Raw genomic sequence first — 18,033 nt, forward strand, 5'->3', positions numbered from 1 at the left:
TGAAGCCATATTCGATTTAACTATGAATGGGTCGACTTCAAATTTGAATTCAAACAAATGTATACGGTTTACAGCCCTATTTCCTTCCCTTGAATATGTGAACATATAGGGTTGGAGAGATTGGAGAGGTCATTTAATACACAAAAAGAGTCAACATCAATGACCAAACGCTACCTCCAGCAAGACCTAAAGGGATCAAAGCCATTGGTCATTGAGGGAAGACGCCAAGAGCGACTGGAAACACCTTGAAGTCATGATCAAGAAGTGTGCCGATTTCACACTGGATTCCTAGTAAACACTTGGTGTTTCTATTTTCCAATGCTGCATGTGAACGTAAAGTTATTGGTGCGTAAGGTTGGATGGGTTCTGGTCTTCTGCCTATATCATTCAAAATGCAAATTTGACAGGGCTGCCATATGGATTGCTTTGAATTCAGATAAGGGTATAAATGAACCCAATCCCATAATTAAGAATCTGAGAGATCTGTAGTCGATTTGATATTGGGAAGATGTAAAACATGGGTTTGAATTCAATTTATTTTACATATTTGGATATCTGGTTTGAATCCGATTCAATTCAAAGCTCAATAAATCTATATAAAACCACCATTTGAGTCCACAAAAATAAATATAAGACAAAAAGTATACTATAAACAGAAAAAATAAGTCCCAAATCTCACATAAAATAAAAGTAAAATTCTTTTAATATGATGAATAAAGGATATCACATTGTCAAATCTTACCTCATCATATCGTAGCTTAATGGGTGTTTGAATTAGATTCGAATTCGAATTGGATTAAGTTTGATCCATTTACAGCCCTAATTTCATGACGATATTAGAGGGGTTTACTATGATCGAATTTGCCATCTACATCTTTTTTATACCATGTTATTATTTGCATGTGATGAGTCATTCATGAGATGCCAAAGAGTAGTCTTTTATCTAACTTGGATCTGCAGCTAAAGCTTCAGCAGAAAAACAGTTACTGAATGAAATTATTGGATTAAGAGCAATTGGGTTATTCCACCTATAGATTCTAATTATGAAAATGCCTTGGAGATGCTGCCTCAGCCAATCACTGTATTTCAGCAGTGTTTTACTGCTGAATCTTCATTAGAAAATCCATACTTCTCTTATGATAATCCTCTTAAATATGTTATTAAGAGTGTATTATAAATGGAATGTTGAGGGAAAATTGTTATGGAATTTCACAAAACTTATTAAGAATTTTCCTCAACTTTCTGTTTCTCTTCTATTTTCTATCAAATCAAAAAGAGCCGGGTGTGGGGTAGACAGAGATGGATTGCATTAATGCGGCTAAGGGGAACACATGCGGATTCCTAATCCAATAATCAACCCTGCTTTTTGAAAGAGTACATACAAACATGGAGGAGTGCAAATTCTTGTATTTTGTATGTATTTATATTTTTTTCAAACTGAGCCAAAGCTCCAAATCCCCATTGGACATTGGTTCATAAACAATTTACTTGTATAAAAAAGAGAAATATATGGTTTGTCCCATCTTATGGAAATTTATGATTTGTCCCACCTAATAAATTTTTATCGATTTTCTGAAAACCTCCACATATGATACAATACCCTTTCTATTTTGCGTAAAATTTGAAATTTCATTTGAAGCATTTTTTTTTCTTTTTTTTCCAATTCCAAATCTCAGCTGCAATCACACCCAGAGACGTATCGAGGCAGTTGGCACCATTGATGTTTCATTTTAGATTTTATTTTCAATTTGCTGTTTCCTCATTTTTTTATTTTCAATTATTCATGGGATCAATTCTAAGGACTAGAGAGATACCTAGAGGTGTAAAGTGGGCTATGCCGGGCCGGTATGGCATGGTCCATGGGCAGCCTGCCTTTAGGGCGGGCCGTGTTGTGCTGGCCCGTGGGTTGCTATGGGTCGTGCTGTCTTCCCCAGTGGAAAATTTGGGGGTTGGCACGGCACGGCCCAGGCCCAAGTGGATCTGTGCCGGCACGCGGGCCTGGACCAGGTCGGGCTGCCGGCTGGGCCACAAGGTGGGCCTTGGGCCTAGGCCGAACCGGGCTGCATTATTTCTTTTTTATTTTTTATTTTTTTGAAAATTTTGATTTCTTTCCTAAGTAAAATTGTAAAACTAAAATATTTAACTTTCATATGAACTTTGGGAATTAGGAACTAGTTAAAAAAAATTAAGAAATGAGAAATCTAAGTTATTTAATACATAAATGAAAAAAATACTTAACCAAATTGAAATAAGAATGATGGAATAACAAATTGGAAGAAAAATAGAAATTTTATTTCATTTAAATTTGAATGGTACAAATTAGTGAATTACAAATACAATGAAATATAAAAATGGAATAAATTAATAAAATACAAAAAAAAAATACAATATGGTTATAAATTGAAAATGCAAAATTACATATTAAAAAAAAAATTAAAAATATATCAAATAAATTAAATAAAATTTAAAAATTTTACAATAATTTGTAAAAATAAAAAATTCTACAAGGAGTCAAATTCATGAATCATCTTCATGACTTTCATCATTTGCTTCGAGTGAAATGTCTAGTGTTGTATCACACCCTCCATTGCCTTGTAATCTATCTTCTGCATCTAGCCAATCCTTGAAGCAGATGCACATTTTTATGCTCTCATCATTCACACAGCTTCTTTTATCATCCAGCACCCTGATACCTACACTAAAATAAGACTCCGATAGAACTGTAAACACCAGAGGGCTTAGTAGATCACGTGCCATGGCGGCGAGAACTGGATAATTTTTCGAGTGTTCACTCTAGTAGGCTAAAATATCAAAATTATTTGATACTTCACATGAATTAGAAAAAATTGCTTGCAAATAAAAATTTAGTTCAGTAAATGAACTTGTTGTAGAACTAGCTGATTTTTGTCTTCTAGTTATTAAATAAAAAAGCTGTTCTCTTCTATTACTGGGCTCAAAGTTAGAAGGAGAAGAAGAAGAAGATGAACAACAACTTCAGATTCATACAAATTGTACATTTCAAACAATAAAGGGAGAAATATTCTCTGAATATTTTTAAATTTATTTTCATATTTTCATACAAACTGTATATTCATATTTTCATAATATGTTCCAAGTAAAATATCTAAACCATCTTTCATAATCCTAGGGTCTAATATTGTAGCTAAACAATAAAGGGGAGAAATGTTCTCCAAATATTTTTTAAATTTATTTCCCATAATTTCAACAATACATTGAAATTGTGCGTTATTTCTATATTTGGCAAAACAATCACTAATTACTATTAATTGATACGGTAAATTACAACTAGTTAGATAATAAATTCCAGATAATTCATTTGTTGCATCATAAAAATATTTTAAAAAATCTCTTGTACAGATTGCCACTTCCTAGTCTTCCTCAAATATCATATCATTAGTCATTTTTAAATTATAAAAATCAGAAAGAATTTATTTATGAGATATACAACTTTCTAACATAGCATAGGTAGAATTCCACCTATGCTTTACATCTAATATAAAATATTTATATTTTAAACTATAATTTTGGCATAAATATTTAAATTCTTGTTTTCTTGCCCCTGAACTTTTTATATATAGTACAATTTCTAATTTTTGAAATATGATTTGAAATAACATTCAAGGCATCTTGAAAACATAAATTTAAGATGTGACATGCACATCTAATATGAAATGATTTACTATTTAAGCATGGTTTTAATTGAAATTTTAAAATATTTATTGCAGAATCATTATTGCTAGAATTATCAAAACGAATCCATAAGCATGCAAAGTATTCCTAGAAACTTTTTTATATTGTGGGTTTACAGAACTACGCAACTATTTTTCTAGCTTTGGATCTTCAGCTAACATAAATGGTTGTTCTGCATGTACAATATACTTAGAAAGTTCTAGTCTCATTTTTTTTTTGTGAATATCTATCAAAAAGTACTAAAACTACTGTCCCTCCCAATTTGTTTTTGGGTTGCTTCTCTCCCTTCATCTTCCTCTCGCTCATGTGTGAGCAGATGTCTGCTCAAATGACCTGTAACATTCTTGCTACAATAATTAAAGTATTTCCTATATTTTTGGCAATCAGCCCTTTTCCCCTTTCCCTCAATATCCTCTATTTTGAAAACTTTCCAAATTGGGCTACTTAGCTTAGAAGCCCTCCTTTTTCCCCTAGTATCACTACTACTGGAGGTGGAAATTCCACTTCCATCGACATCAAATGCATTGGCATCAGTCTTAACGCTAATATTATCATGATGCGATTAAATGTCATCCATGGTGAACATGTTGGGGAATCGGTTTTGAGAAGGGCCGGCCATTTTTTTTTAATTCTAAAAAGATAAAAATTAATCTAATTCGACTTACCTGGATTGCCGGTTCAAAATACCAACTTGATTTCAACGGTTGAAGCCTTTAAACGTCCAGGCTTCCCGAATTGAGACACTTGAGCTGGTTGAGCGAGCCATCTTCTTGTTGAAAGTTGAAACTTTGATAAAGTTGAGACTTCAGAATTGGAGAATGTAGAATCAAATAATCAATTAATCAGAATTTCTGAGATTGCAGATAATTGAAATTGTACGAATATGAAAGAGAGAGACAATTAAGAGAATTGTTGAATTGGTGTGATGAGAACTGTGGAGGATAGGGCTATTTATAGGAATTGAACATAATTCAATTGCCCAAAATACCCAAAAAACTATCTATTATTTAGTTGTTTGGAGGGGTATTTTGATCATTGTAAAATTACTTATAACTTTACCCAAAATACCCCCCTAAACTAGTCGTTATCACATTGTTCGAGGAACCCTAGATGCTGTCGGAGTTAAGGATCGTCAACAAGGGCGTTCTAGTGCGTTGTAGATTCTTATCCAAGACTTGTATCATTTGATGATACCATGTGAATCGCTAGAAACATGTGAAGTGTATGGCTAACCCAATAATGAAAGTTTCGTAAGGGAACTGGAGCAGGCTACCATGAGACAAAAGATCTTCTTTCTAAAGAGATTCGATTCGGAAGTATTATATGTCCAAGGTCTAGTCATTCTTTCAACCCCCTACCCCACAAAAAAAAAAAGTTGAAACTAGCCCGTTGGGCTCCTTTGGGAGGGAGGCCCAACGGCTATATTCCTGGGCGGGTAGAGCGTGGCCCGTTACGGGCCTGGTGGGCTATGCCGTGCCGGCCTGTGGCGGGCCGTGCTTCATGTCGTGCCATGGGCTAGGCTGTGCCGGCACGGGGGCCAGGGGTGACACGGCACGTGGGCCACGGGCGACACGGCACATGCTGGCCCATGGACCTCGAACCCCTAGCCCAGCACGACATGGACATCCGTGCTGGGCTACGGGTGGCCTGGCCTGATTTACACCTCTAGAGCTACCTTTGTTCCTTAGACAATTTTATTTACCCTTTCTTGGAGGGATGATGTTGTCAATGCAAGCCGCTTAGTGGGTAGTAAGGTATCAATGGATTGGTTTGGATTGGACAGTTTGGATGGATTGGACAGACCAACAAGACATATTGGATTGGATCAATTCGGTCCAAAATATTTATTAGATTGGATTGGACCTTGTCCGTCCATAACAAATTTATATTGGATTGGGTTGGATTAAGCCAATATCTGGTCCATTGATATACGATAAGAATATATCATGTGTCAATGGACTGGGTTTGGGTTAAAACTAATCTAAATCAAAATGAATTTGAATAGATTGGACGGTTCAAATAGTCCAAATTGATCCAAAACATTCATTGGATTGGATTGGACCTGGTCCATTTTATAATGGACTCACATTGGACTGAATCGATTGGACCAAATCCGGTTCAAATGACACTCCAAGTGGATAGGAAACTTTATGGATTTGTCCCGTCCGTATCAGCCCTAAATTCCAATTAGTTGACTTATCTTTTTGGTAGTTAAAAACTTGTATTAAGAGGGGCATTTTAACTAGAAAAAGGACATAAGTACTAAGGAATGCCGCATTAATCAGAATATATGCCATGAATTGCTGAGATTTTCAGCCTGAAATTTCTCCCAAGAGTCCACATTATAGGGAAAGACATGCATGTGGATGTGGATCCATTTCAAGTTCCAAACTAATACAACTCATCACATCTGCTGTGGCCAGAAAACCTTACGCTCTTTTGAGAGTTTCCTCTCAACATTTTCTCTTTATCAAAAATAACTGAATGGGGGGTAATTAGTTGTCTTGTGGACCAAATAGCCAAACCTTTCCCCATTCAGCCATCTTCTTTGGGCTTGTTTGGGAGGGCAGAGCTGAAGATTCAATTAAACTGGTTCAGTTGCTTTGAAACGCTCTGGATAAGCTGTTCAAACTTCAAAGAGGCTGAAGTGATAACCAATCCCTCAGAGAGAGTTTATAGGTTGTTTGCATACACCTTTATACTGGAAGGGATGTATCAATACTTTGAACTTTGCATTCTTTTTTTTTAATTATTATTTTTTTAATTTCACAAGGGATATTTTATGTTATTTAATTATTAAAAAAAGTGTTTTTAATAAAAATACATTAAAATTAACATATCGTTGACTAAGATCATCCAACTTGCAGAAAGTCTAGACTAATGGATTGGTTTTCTATTCTTTAAATGTGACAAATCATCCAGATAAACTCTTGGCTCTTTTAGACTTCATGTCTCTTATTTGCAGAAAAAGGGAAGAAAAAAAAAACCCTTGACGATGCCGTGATTTTTTGGCATTATTGGAAAATGATTGAAAATATGGAGCAATAAAGAAGGAATCAGTCCAAACTTAGTTTGTTTTTGATGGTTACTTTTTGAATTAAAACCTGGAACATCGGATGGATAGCTATCTCACTCATGGGAGACCTTAACAGAGCATATGGCTGGCATGGACTGGAAAGGAATTCAAATGCTTCCCTAATTGAAGTCATCTCGTTCCCACACTTGTGGAATTGCAAATTCCCATTTGTCTAGACTCTAGCCTTGTTTTTGTCATTTAACATGACCGATTAATTACAGTCGTGTGAATTCTAAGTTGGAATTCATTGACACTATTAGCCATCTTCTCTCTCTGTTATCATGAATTTCCTTTTGCCCTAATCCGATTCGATTCCTAGCATCAAATGCTTCCAGGCGGTAGTTTGATGGCTTTTCGGCAGTCACCTTAAAATTTTATCAATGAAAAACCGTAGAAGAGCAAAACATATAGGGAGCGACTAGACCCAACCCTTAAAAAGAAAGGAAAAAGACAACTATTTCACCAGAGCCACATATCGGCCCAAATCATCTTCCCGGATCATTTTTGTAGTTGAAATCCCATATCATTCTTGTTCATATACACATTATAAGAACCACATTCAGCACCCATATTGATTTATAGAAAATTTAAGGAAAGAAAAAAATGAAACTATAATCACCATGACTCTTGGTGGTTGGTCGAGTCCCCGAAGGTTCAAGGAGATAATGGGGAAAAGAGGGGAAGAGAGGAGGGGAGGGAGAGATCTCCTTGAGAAACCATAGGGTTAAGGTTATGTGGTAGTTTAATCTGGAAGGAGAGTTGTTCTCCCATTTTATGGAGAGGACCTCAAGGCTTGAAGGAAAATGATTTAAAAGGAGATCTTTCCTATTAAAAAAAGAGATTTCTATCTTTATATCAGCTTTTAAGGGAACACCGTCGGGATTCACCACATGCCCAACGAGATCCTTCAAAAGTAAAGTTCACTTTCTCCTAAAGGTTCTCGCGTGACATGTGCAGGCTACGCCCCCTTACGGGTTTCCCTATGGCTACATGTTAAGAACAAGATTTGAATCTAACTAGCATGCATGGGTGTTTGCTCGATCGCCTTAGGGATGCCTTATCATAGCTCGTTGTGACCAGAAGGAATGCTAATCTCCCGTAGGCAAGTGTCGTTGCCCTTAGGGCCTGTCCACCATTCATTACAACATGGACTGTTGTTTCATGTCCATCGCAAAGTGTTAGTTGTTTATTGGGTTTGTCTTAGGCTGACGATATTATTTTATGTCCATCACAAGCTTCGGGTGACATTCATTGCTCATTGCAGGTCTCAAGAGGTGTTTTATGCTCATCACAGGTATTGGATGGCTCTTTGTACTCATCGCAAATCCTAGAAAGCATTTCATGCCCATCGCACATCCCAAGTGGCTTTGTGTGCTCAACGCAAGTGTATGAGCTTTCCATCATTTAGATAGAGTGTTTCTATACTGTTGGGGGGGTATCCCAATTGAGATTCCTCTATATAGTTTTCCTTTGGCATCATCGTCATAATCTTGGTGATGGTAAACTCCATGTACTTATAGAAACAAATTTCAATTTTTTAAGAAAAAATGACAATACAAAATGAATTATAGGGATAATATGGACTAGGGGACCATGAAAGTTATTCATTTTTTAAATTTATGCAAAAAAAAAAAACTTGAAAACTAACGCTACTTATGTAAATGCCAAAATGGATTTGGGACCCTATCAAGCTCTAATCTGCATCTCCTGTCCACAACGATCCTACCCACACTTACCCATAGGACACTACAGCTGTATATTGGGAAGATTTCCCCTTGAATGATAACATATAAATACTGAAGATATTCCCAATGCACAACTATAGTGTCTTGTGGGTAGGTGTAGATAAGATCCTTATGGGTAAGATATCTGAGCGGAACTATCGTAGCCCTAACTTGGTGCCACATAGAATCAAATGCACACGTGGTGAAAAAAGGGTAACTTTGTATGTAGACAAAAGTAAAAGAAAATGGTGGATTTGTATTGTCCTTGTTTTGCTTCTCAAAACACATGGTATTAAATATTAATCTTCAATGATGAATTAATAGTATCAATTTGTCCAAATTGGAATTTCAATAAGATCTGGTCTTGTTGATCCAAATTCACTTTGTTAAATGAATGATTAAAATATCAATGCAATGAGACATATCAATATCCGTATTAATGTAATCAGATATATATATACATACACTAATAAAATAGCCTTTATATATTTGAATTTTTAGAGAATTAAAGATGTGGGGCCGAACCCTATAATGATTATAGAATAAAAGAATAAAAAATAAATAAATAAAGATATCAATAATGTTGATATTTAACTGATACCTAGTTTTAAACAAATATATCGATAGTTTAATCCTTACTACATCAAATATAAATCCATTCCAATCCAATTGCATATAATCCGTGTATAAGCACTTGTTTTGAATGTTATATATTTGTTAATGTGTCATAGGTTAAATCCTTTTTAGGTCTTTCAATTCGTAGTTTATGGTATACCATATTTAATTTATTTCTACTTCATTTAATTATATATTTGTTAATGATATACAATCAGATCGGGGACGGTAGGATAAGACTAGAGTTCACGAATAACATCACAAACCTAACTTTCGACTATAATGTAATGTGGTCAGTACCAAAAGGCAATTTTTAGTATTAATAAATAATGTTCCCTTTGGTAAGCTTCTTAAAATTTATTAATGCATTGACAATTCTGGACCACTGATTGAAACGTACTATCAGTCCAAAAGATTTTCTGTCAATCATAGACCGGTTCTTGGTCAAGAGAATTGGTTTACTCCATTGAATGGTCAAGTTGCTTAACCATGAAACTGTGTTTTTGGTATTATATATTACACCTGACGGGGGATATATTAAGGGTAGGATGGTGTACAGAGCAAGGTGCATGTAAGATCTATTGACCTTAATACTGCAGTCAGATCTATTGACCTTACACCTCCATATGAGTGGCCATTTCAGCTATTGGGCCATTGCCTGTTTAATAATAATGAACTGCCGGTTCCAGAAGCCAGCTAAAGCACTTGGCTTTCAACTTAGTTTTTATGATTTTGAAAATCGGACTGGACCGGATGGCTCAGGAACCGATCAGGTAATTGGTTCTGTTTTGTCCTAAAATCATTCCTGTGTTAAAAACTATTCAATTGGTCAGTGATTCACTGATCCCAACGGTTGAACTGTCAATCAGTTGACTCAGATAATGGTTTTGGCTATTTTTTATATTAATTATTTTTATTTTTTAAATCACAACGGGCCATCTGTTCAAACCAAACGATCAGATTATTCAATCCTTGAGAATCAGTGGTTAGAATGATTTCGTGTCTGGTCCAATTTTTAAAACCTTAATTTTTATATATGGTCAAAATTTCGACCAATTAATCACCTAAAGACTTTACATGATTTATATACTTATGGTTCACATTTCATAAGGTATACTTTTATATTAAAATTTCCTGGTGCAGCTCGTGCGCCATAGATATTCAAGAACATTTATTTTTGGATTTTTTTTTTGAAAATCCAAAAGGAGATATATGTATCTATATTTTTTTTCATGGGGGTTACATAATAGTGGGCAGTCCATTCCCACGTGGACCTAATGTGAGAAATTCCTATGTAAAATTTCAGGATAAAAGAGAAAATAATTAAACTCGACAAGAATATATATACATGGAATAGAAAAGTTTGATCATGTTACTTAAAGTTAAAGTTGGACGGTGGAGAAAATTATAACTCTTCCAAAGCTAAATAAGGAGTAATTTCGATTGTTAAAAAGCATCCAAATCATACTGACGGTCCATTCTAACTTAAAAATTTAAAAATTAAAAAATAATAAAAATAAAAAATGGTCAAAAATCATTGTTTGAATTAAATAGATCGACAGTTTAATTCTTCAGGTTAATGGTTTTTGGCAACCAATTGTCTAAAGGATTTCTGGGCCAAATAATCTAACCATCTAAGTCAATGACAATTTGGAGACACTATCTGAACGTTAACTGCAATTATGGGTTTTCTAACCCTATATTAACCCTTAGTCTAGTGTTTTAAACCAAATACCAATTGGCGTGTTCACATTTTATTTTGGGGTCTCCAGATTGTCCGGTGACTACTGATGTATTCACCATGATTTTTAAAACTGGACCGGACTGAATGGTCGGACCAGAAAAATCGATAACCGTTTAGCCCCAGGTCCGGTTATACTATAAACCGTTATTTAGTAAATAACCATTGAAAAAGTCAAAAAAAACCTCTGACTCGGGTGATCGAACCGATAAACAGTTCGACCCGGACAGCGGTTCGCGGGTAGCCAAATTCATTTTCGTTTTCGTTCTAACCCTTCCAAGTTCCAGCCTTCCTTCTCATACTCCGACGGCGCAACCGACGACCTACAGCAGCCACGACCCGATGTCGACCGATGATCCAACCACAACCAACGTCGACCAATGGTGAACCACAACGATCGGCGACTGCCGTCCGGATTTCCTTCCTCAAAAGGTTTCTTTATCTACGGCACAGCACCAAGGAGCAGCGGCGGATTTCCTTCCTCTTGTAATCAGTAGCAACAAGGAGCAGGGGCCGTCGGCGATTTTGCAGCAGCGGCTGGCGATTTTGCAGCGGCGGATTTCGTTCCTCTTGTAATCAGCAGCAAGAAGGAGCAATAAGGAGCAGCGAAGGTTGGCGATTTTGCAGCAGCGGCTGTCGAAGGAGCACATCTACTCTGCTTTGTGAGCAGCGAGAACAGTTTCGTTGCTCCTCCTCGCTCCTCTCCTTCCCATCTCTCCATTTATTTTACCTGATTCTAGTTCTCATTCTCATTCTCCCTCATCCTCTTGCTTTTATTTTATTGTTTTTTTTAACTTTCTCCATCCCTGTTACAAAGAACAGAGGCTGTCGGCTCCACTGTTTATCACAGTGAAGAAGAAGAAGAGAGAACAGAAGATGGTCATTTTTTGAATAGTTTTATTCTTCTGTTTTACTTTTCTGTATTTTTTGAATCTTCTTGTGTTTTTTTCAGTATTTTTAAGAATTTTTTTGTATTTTAATTATATATTTTCCATGTGTTTTGTACTGTATTATTTTTGTTTATATAGTTTTATTTTCTGTATTTTTTTTATTTTTATTTAATTTTATGTTATTTTTTATTTTAATTTATTTATAACATCATGAATCAAACTATTCAATCTAAACAGTTGAACCGGTTAACCAAAAACCGGTCCCCTGACCGTTTCTGTTTCCGATTCGTTTTTAAAACCCTTGGTATTCACATTTTCTTTGAAGAATATATGAAGCTTATCTTTGGCTGCCATGGTAATGGTTGGCGACTTCAAGCAAATAATGGTTTTAAGAAAGGAGCATTTCGAATTGCATATTTTTCGAAAAAATACAAAAAAATGAAATAATCCGGACAAAAAATGTATGACACACAAAGGTACGAAGAAAAAACAAAAAATCGAAATAATTCTTTGTTCTTGTTTCCTAATTGTACATGAACTTCTTATCTTTTTGCCGTTTTGCCAAGTTGGTGTGCAGACTGATTCCTCACCACCCAAAGGTATGCAGAAAAAACAAAAATAAATAAATAATGCTAAGATAATATACCTTTCATTATAGGCAGATAAGGTACAATGTCCTTGAAACCCCACCCCAAAAAGTAAATATATAAAAACCTAGCTCTATTAATTCCAATGCATAGTATCATCTTCATTCTTGACTTTACTCAAACTTCTATAAATTCAACATAAAATCATGTATATACAAAGAAAAATTAATAATATATTTTGCATCAATTTTATTTTTTTTACAAAATTATCTACGTAGCTTATTAATAAGAGTTGAAAAAGGGTAATATTTTTCTATGCTAGGGCATCAGACAAATGATGTATATATTTGATATATGCAGTAATGGGTTCTTTAATTTAGAAAAGAAAAGGGATTATATTTTTTCTACCATCCAAATGCATGCACAACAAATTAAAATATATTTTAATTTCCTAGGTACTGTGGGTCGTAATGTTACCTTTAATTGATACAAGTAAATTGAAGGGTCTAAGTTGGACTTAGTTGAAAGCTTGTCAGATCTCTTGGTTCAATGACGGTTTGTTGTGATTATTTCATAGGTCCATGGAAGAGTGGACTTAAACACATCTAAATATATATAAAGTATATATTTGCCTTAGTTTTGATGCATTATTCAATTTAAACTTAATTATATTATGTTAACTTATATCTTTATTTCCGCTTGCATGTTTAGAGAAAGCTTTACTCTCTTTCATAGAATATTACACTTTTATTATAATTTATAATCATTGCAAGCAATTTATTTTATTAATTTTGTATTCCTCTGCTATTACACCTCATCTCTATTTTATTGCTCTCTCTTTGGTTCAACATAATATACATAGCATGCCACGTGGCTATAAGAAATAAGGCTGGTAAAAACTTTTTGGTAGACTATTTCCTTGTTGTAATGGAACAATATTCCAGAATTCATCATTTGATAAACTGAAATACAAAATAATGCCACTTCTTGCTTCCTAATGTCAGGAATTTTTTTACTTGATTTTAACCATATTTTTACTTATTTTTACAATGTTTTTACTACAGTTTTCAACTTTCCACACATATTCTACTAGTGGCATGAAGAAGATAGTTCTTTTATGTTTTTTCTTTATTTAACATCACCATGCTCCTCCATATAAATGCACTGCACGTGCAAATCACGCACGCTGGACCTATCCAATCTAGTAATATTAAGTGGATGGTAGGCTCATAAATAGATTTGAAAAGAAGTCATGCACTCATGCTTGAGCTGGTTATTACATTGAATAAATTAGAAAAAATCTTGGTTTTCAAAATCGGAATGGATCATATGGTTGGACTGAAAAAATCGAAAGTCTACCAGGTGATTGGTTCCACTTTACCTCACAACCGTTATTTTGTCAAAACCGTTGATTTGGTCAGTAAATTATTGATTCGGGCGATTAAGTCGTTCAAACCGTTCAATGATTTTGATCGTTTTTAATTTTTTTTGTCAGAATGGGTCATTTGTTCAATTCAAATGGTCGGATCGATTGACCCGAGAACCAGACCCCTGACCAATTTGTTGTCTGATTCAATTTTAAAAACCTTAGAAAAAATCTATAATGCTAGAAAGATATGATACCAAAGTACTTTCACCAATCAAAAATTTTCGTGGAATGCTAAATATTATGACCATTGTTGTATACTTAATTTTGTTATCTACTATCAGCCAAAAACAATGGGGTTTTTACTATTCAATCCACCCCTGGAAATCTTAATTCCACTGTACAAGTTGGATGAATCCTGACCTTAGATCAATGTCAAATTCATGGACAAGATGTAGTTTATAAGGGACTACTAATAGATTAAGAGAAGGCTATAATTTCATATTTCTGAGATGGAGTGCAGTTTAATTATCCCAAAAACAACACATTAACATTCTAATAGTGCGGATTCCAGTAGCACATTAGGAACACATCTCCTCGTGAATGTAAAAATTTTCCTTGACAATAAATCCCATCAGTCTTGGCTCATATAATGGTGCATATAGAGCTGCCAATGGGTTGGATCTGTCCTTTCTCTGGATTAATAATTATATTTGATTTTTTAGTTCTTGTTTGTTTAAAACTGATCAAGACCCAAACTGATTATTGAATTAATAATATATAAATATTTTCAAAAACTTTTTTTTTATAATTTTTATTATATTTTATGTCTTAATAAAAGATAATTTTGATAGATAATATATAAAATAATTTTATTTAAAACACTTGATTTATTAACGTATAAAAGATTTACTTATTTTAAATGAATAAACAATTTACTATTTTACTGTCATTTTTATTGATATTATATTATCAAAATAAAATTTCAAATTATTATTATTATAATCGCCTAATGGCCCTAATCGGATGATTATCTCGATGAATAATCGGGACGGTTCTGTGCAGGATATCCGCATAAGTGGGTCTATGTTTACGTTGACTCGGTATTGGCTGAACGTGGTGTCTGTGTAACCAATAGTAACGCTCCACGACTGCCATACACGCAAAGTGAGAGCATATAAAGGTGACCAGGGCAGTTCTTATTGGCTGAAGTGGGCGATCACTGTAGCGCATCAGCATCTATCTCCATCATCCAATGGATACCATGAGGTCCATGCTCGGGCCAGGATCCATTCAGTGCCGTAGATCACTGAATCATATCCATCCAAATTTTGAGATTATGGGATAGACAAATCATGCATCAAGAACTGGTTCCGTCGAGCATAGTTATAACGATTTACATAAGATCTCAATCGTACGCCACATCCGGTGAAAACGAATTAATGTGCAGGAAATGAGAAGTGGACCACGATGCAGGGAATCGGTGATTGACCGGTTCAAAGGTTTTTGATGGGGCCCAGAAAAACGTAAAATTTTATTTTGAACGTCTTCCTTAAACGCGTGGTTGAAGTTTCCACGCAACATTTCTCATTTCACTCGGAAAATCGTGAAACCCTTCTGCGCTTTTGCCAGACTCTCCACCTTTCTTTCTCCATCATTTCTCATTCTGTGTATATTTATTATTGCAAATTCCTTTCCAGAAAGCAGACAGACGAGACGCAAACCTCTGGTTTTACTTAACGGAGGAGGAGGAAGAAAGAGCAGCGCGACCATGGAGGATGTCCCACCTGGTTTTCGTTTCTACCCAACTGAGGAAGAGCTGGTTTCGTTTTATCTGTATAACAAGCTTGAAGGGATTGGACCTGACTTGGAACGTGTTATTCCCGTCGTCAACATTTACAAGCTCGATCCATGGCAACTCCCACGTTAGAATCCTTACTTCCTCTTCTTCTGAGTTTACTACCCTTTACTGTGTATCTTATCAAGAGATAAAATCGGCATGAAATGACAAGTAAAACTGAGACTAACTTGTTTTCATTTTCTTGGGTTTTAGAGGTTTCGGGAGAGCTCTGTCATGGAGACCCGGAGCAGTGGTTCTTCTTCAGTCCTAGACAAGAACGAGAAGCCCGTGGAGGGAGACCGAACCGGACGACGAATTCTGGGTACTGGAAGGCGACGGGCTCTCCTGGTCTTGTTTACTCCTCTGGTAATCGAATCATCGGTGTGAAGAAAACCATGGTTTTCTACAAAGGGAAAGCTCCTACTGGTACGAAAACCAAATGGAAGATGAACGAGTACAGAGCTACCCAAGGAGAAGCCACCTCATCTAGCAGTGCAGCTCCACTGGTAAGAACTAAGAAGGAAATCAAATACTACACACAGATGCTCCAAATCCTCTGCAAACAGATCGTGTACAACAGGCTACGTAATCCATTCATGAGTACACACGTCAGTTGCTAGTACATCTGATTGGGTTACGTACTCTGCTGTATACATCCTGTTTATAGCAGAATCATGTTCAAGTCTGCAACTAAAATCAGTTTCTACCCTTTTGGCAGTTGAGGCATGAATTCAGTCTGTGTCGAGTTTATGTGAAATCTGGATGTCTGAGAGCATTCGATCGACGTCCTGTAGGAGCTAGGACAAGCGAGTCACCAATGCAACAAGGTCATATGGACAGGGGGACGACGTCTCATCGCAATATTTCTTCATCTCTGGAGAAACTCAGCTCACCTGATACTTCATCTTCAGGCGATCAAGCTCATGACGATTCTACTCAGCTTGGAGAAAGTGTCGACTGGAAGATGACAAATGAATTTAACCCTCTATGGGAATGGGAACAATTGAATCGGTTCTGAAGAAATTAACAAAGTAAGGTCTCAACCCAAGAGTTCAGTTGACAGAAAATCTAACAATTAGACTGTTAATTTCTTAGGACAAACTAGGTCTCAACCCAAGTTGGTTGATAGAAATCTGTGTAATAATCTTAAGGGAGAGGCTGCATGCGAATGTTCCATCCCAGCTTACCTACTAAATCAATAGCTTGAAAGAAGTAGGTGGGAATAGTTCTTTTTGTTTCTCTTTTTTATTGTTTAAGAATTTCTTGTGTTTTAATTTTTTTCCAGAAGAAAGGAGAGTTGAATTGAATTGCAGGAAAATGTAAATTCTTCTGATATCAAAAGTAATTTGTGTGATATTGAAACAGAATTTATTTACTTTAAACCATCATCGTCACTTGTGGAGCATCAGTACGCGATACAAATCCCATATTTTATTAATTTTTGACTGGAATGACAAATTTCAGGACAACCATATCCATATAATCACTGTTAAATTTTTTTCCACGTTTTGTTTGTATATGTTACACATATTTAATTAATATCTTCGCATGAGAGAAATTGAAGTGTAATTGGTGAGAGCGGATTTGAGAGTTTACTTGTTTGGAAAAGAAGGAAAAAAAAAAAAAAAAGATTGAATGGCCAAGAAATCTTTGATGTGGTACGTGAATTGAGTTGAGGACCAAAGTTGTGAGTTCTCAAATCTGCGACTGTAGTTGCAATGCTCTCTTGTGAACCACTACTGAAACATGAACACGCCAGTGATGGATTTCACAAAATATTATGAAAGAGGAAGTTGAGGGAAAGTTCTGAACGAATTCACAAAATTTTAGGAACTTTCCCTTAGCTTTCTGTTTCTCTCCTATTTTTTCTAACACAAATTCAAATCAAGGACAAGCTAAGAAAGGAATAAATTGGACTCCCCCCTGCATTTCTCTCCTTCAATTAATGGACAATGGCGTCCTTGCAAGCACCTTAGTTACTGATGAACACACAGTTAGCTTAGATGTTTTCACAATGAAGTGCATGGATCGATCTTGGAATGAACGAAGATGTATAAATTCGGTTTAATTGGGCTCCAAATGCTGCATTTGGACATGATGCAAATTGAGTGTAAATCCTGGTTTAGAGTAAATTTGTACTCTGGTTCACTTTTGTCTTTGGCAATATTACATTTATGCATTGACAAATGAAGAAAACACATTTTCAATGTATATTTATATTGATAATAAGTTGTAAAAGTGCATCAATAAGAAGTAAATTTGCATTCAAGTGAGCTTTTGATAAAAAAAAGGGCATATGCTTTATTGGAATTCGTGTTTGCAACCATTACAACTAAAAGTTTGTATGATAAGAAGGTAAATTTGTCTATGCAAAACTAACCCAAACTTTACAATTTATATAGATCATTTTACATTCTACAAATTTGCATTCACACTTATTTGTATCTTTTTTAAACACAGCTAAAAGGAATTATTGTTTCTTG

At 35.3% G+C, this 18,033-nt stretch overlaps 1 protein-coding gene across 1 annotated transcript; it reads left to right on the forward strand.

Annotated features, from left to right (window-relative positions):
- Nucleotides 1–15,372: 15,372 nt before the first annotated feature.
- On the forward strand, nucleotides 15,373–16,916 carry LOC148871266 (NAC domain-containing protein 90-like). Its single transcript, XM_088973082.1, has 3 exons — nucleotides 15,373–15,635; nucleotides 15,764–16,056; nucleotides 16,269–16,916. Exons 1-3 carry the CDS (start codon nucleotides 15,482–15,484, stop codon nucleotides 16,566–16,568), a joined length of 747 nt encoding a protein of 248 aa, XP_088829208.1. The 5' UTR covers nucleotides 15,373–15,481; the 3' UTR covers nucleotides 16,569–16,916.
- Nucleotides 16,917–18,033: the final 1,117 nt, after the last annotated feature.

The sequence above is a fragment of the Nelumbo lutea genome, chromosome 2 (genome assembly GCF_056320005.1).
Source record: "Nelumbo lutea isolate HS-2025 chromosome 2, American lotus-T2T, whole genome shotgun sequence".
Classification (NCBI taxonomy): Eukaryota; Viridiplantae; Streptophyta; class Magnoliopsida; order Proteales; family Nelumbonaceae; genus Nelumbo; species Nelumbo lutea.

Coding starts and splice junctions, on each gene's coding strand:
- LOC148871266 (XM_088973082.1), top strand. CDS start 15,482: ATGGAGGATGTCCCACCTGGTTTTCGTTTCTACCCAACTGAGGAAGAG. Junction 15,636..15,763: donor CGATCCATGGCAACTCCCAC/GTTAGAATCCTT, acceptor CTTGGGTTTTAG/AGGTTTCGGGAGAGCTCTGT. Junction 16,057..16,268: donor CTAGCAGTGCAGCTCCACTG/GTAAGAACTAAG, acceptor CCCTTTTGGCAG/TTGAGGCATGAATTCAGTCT.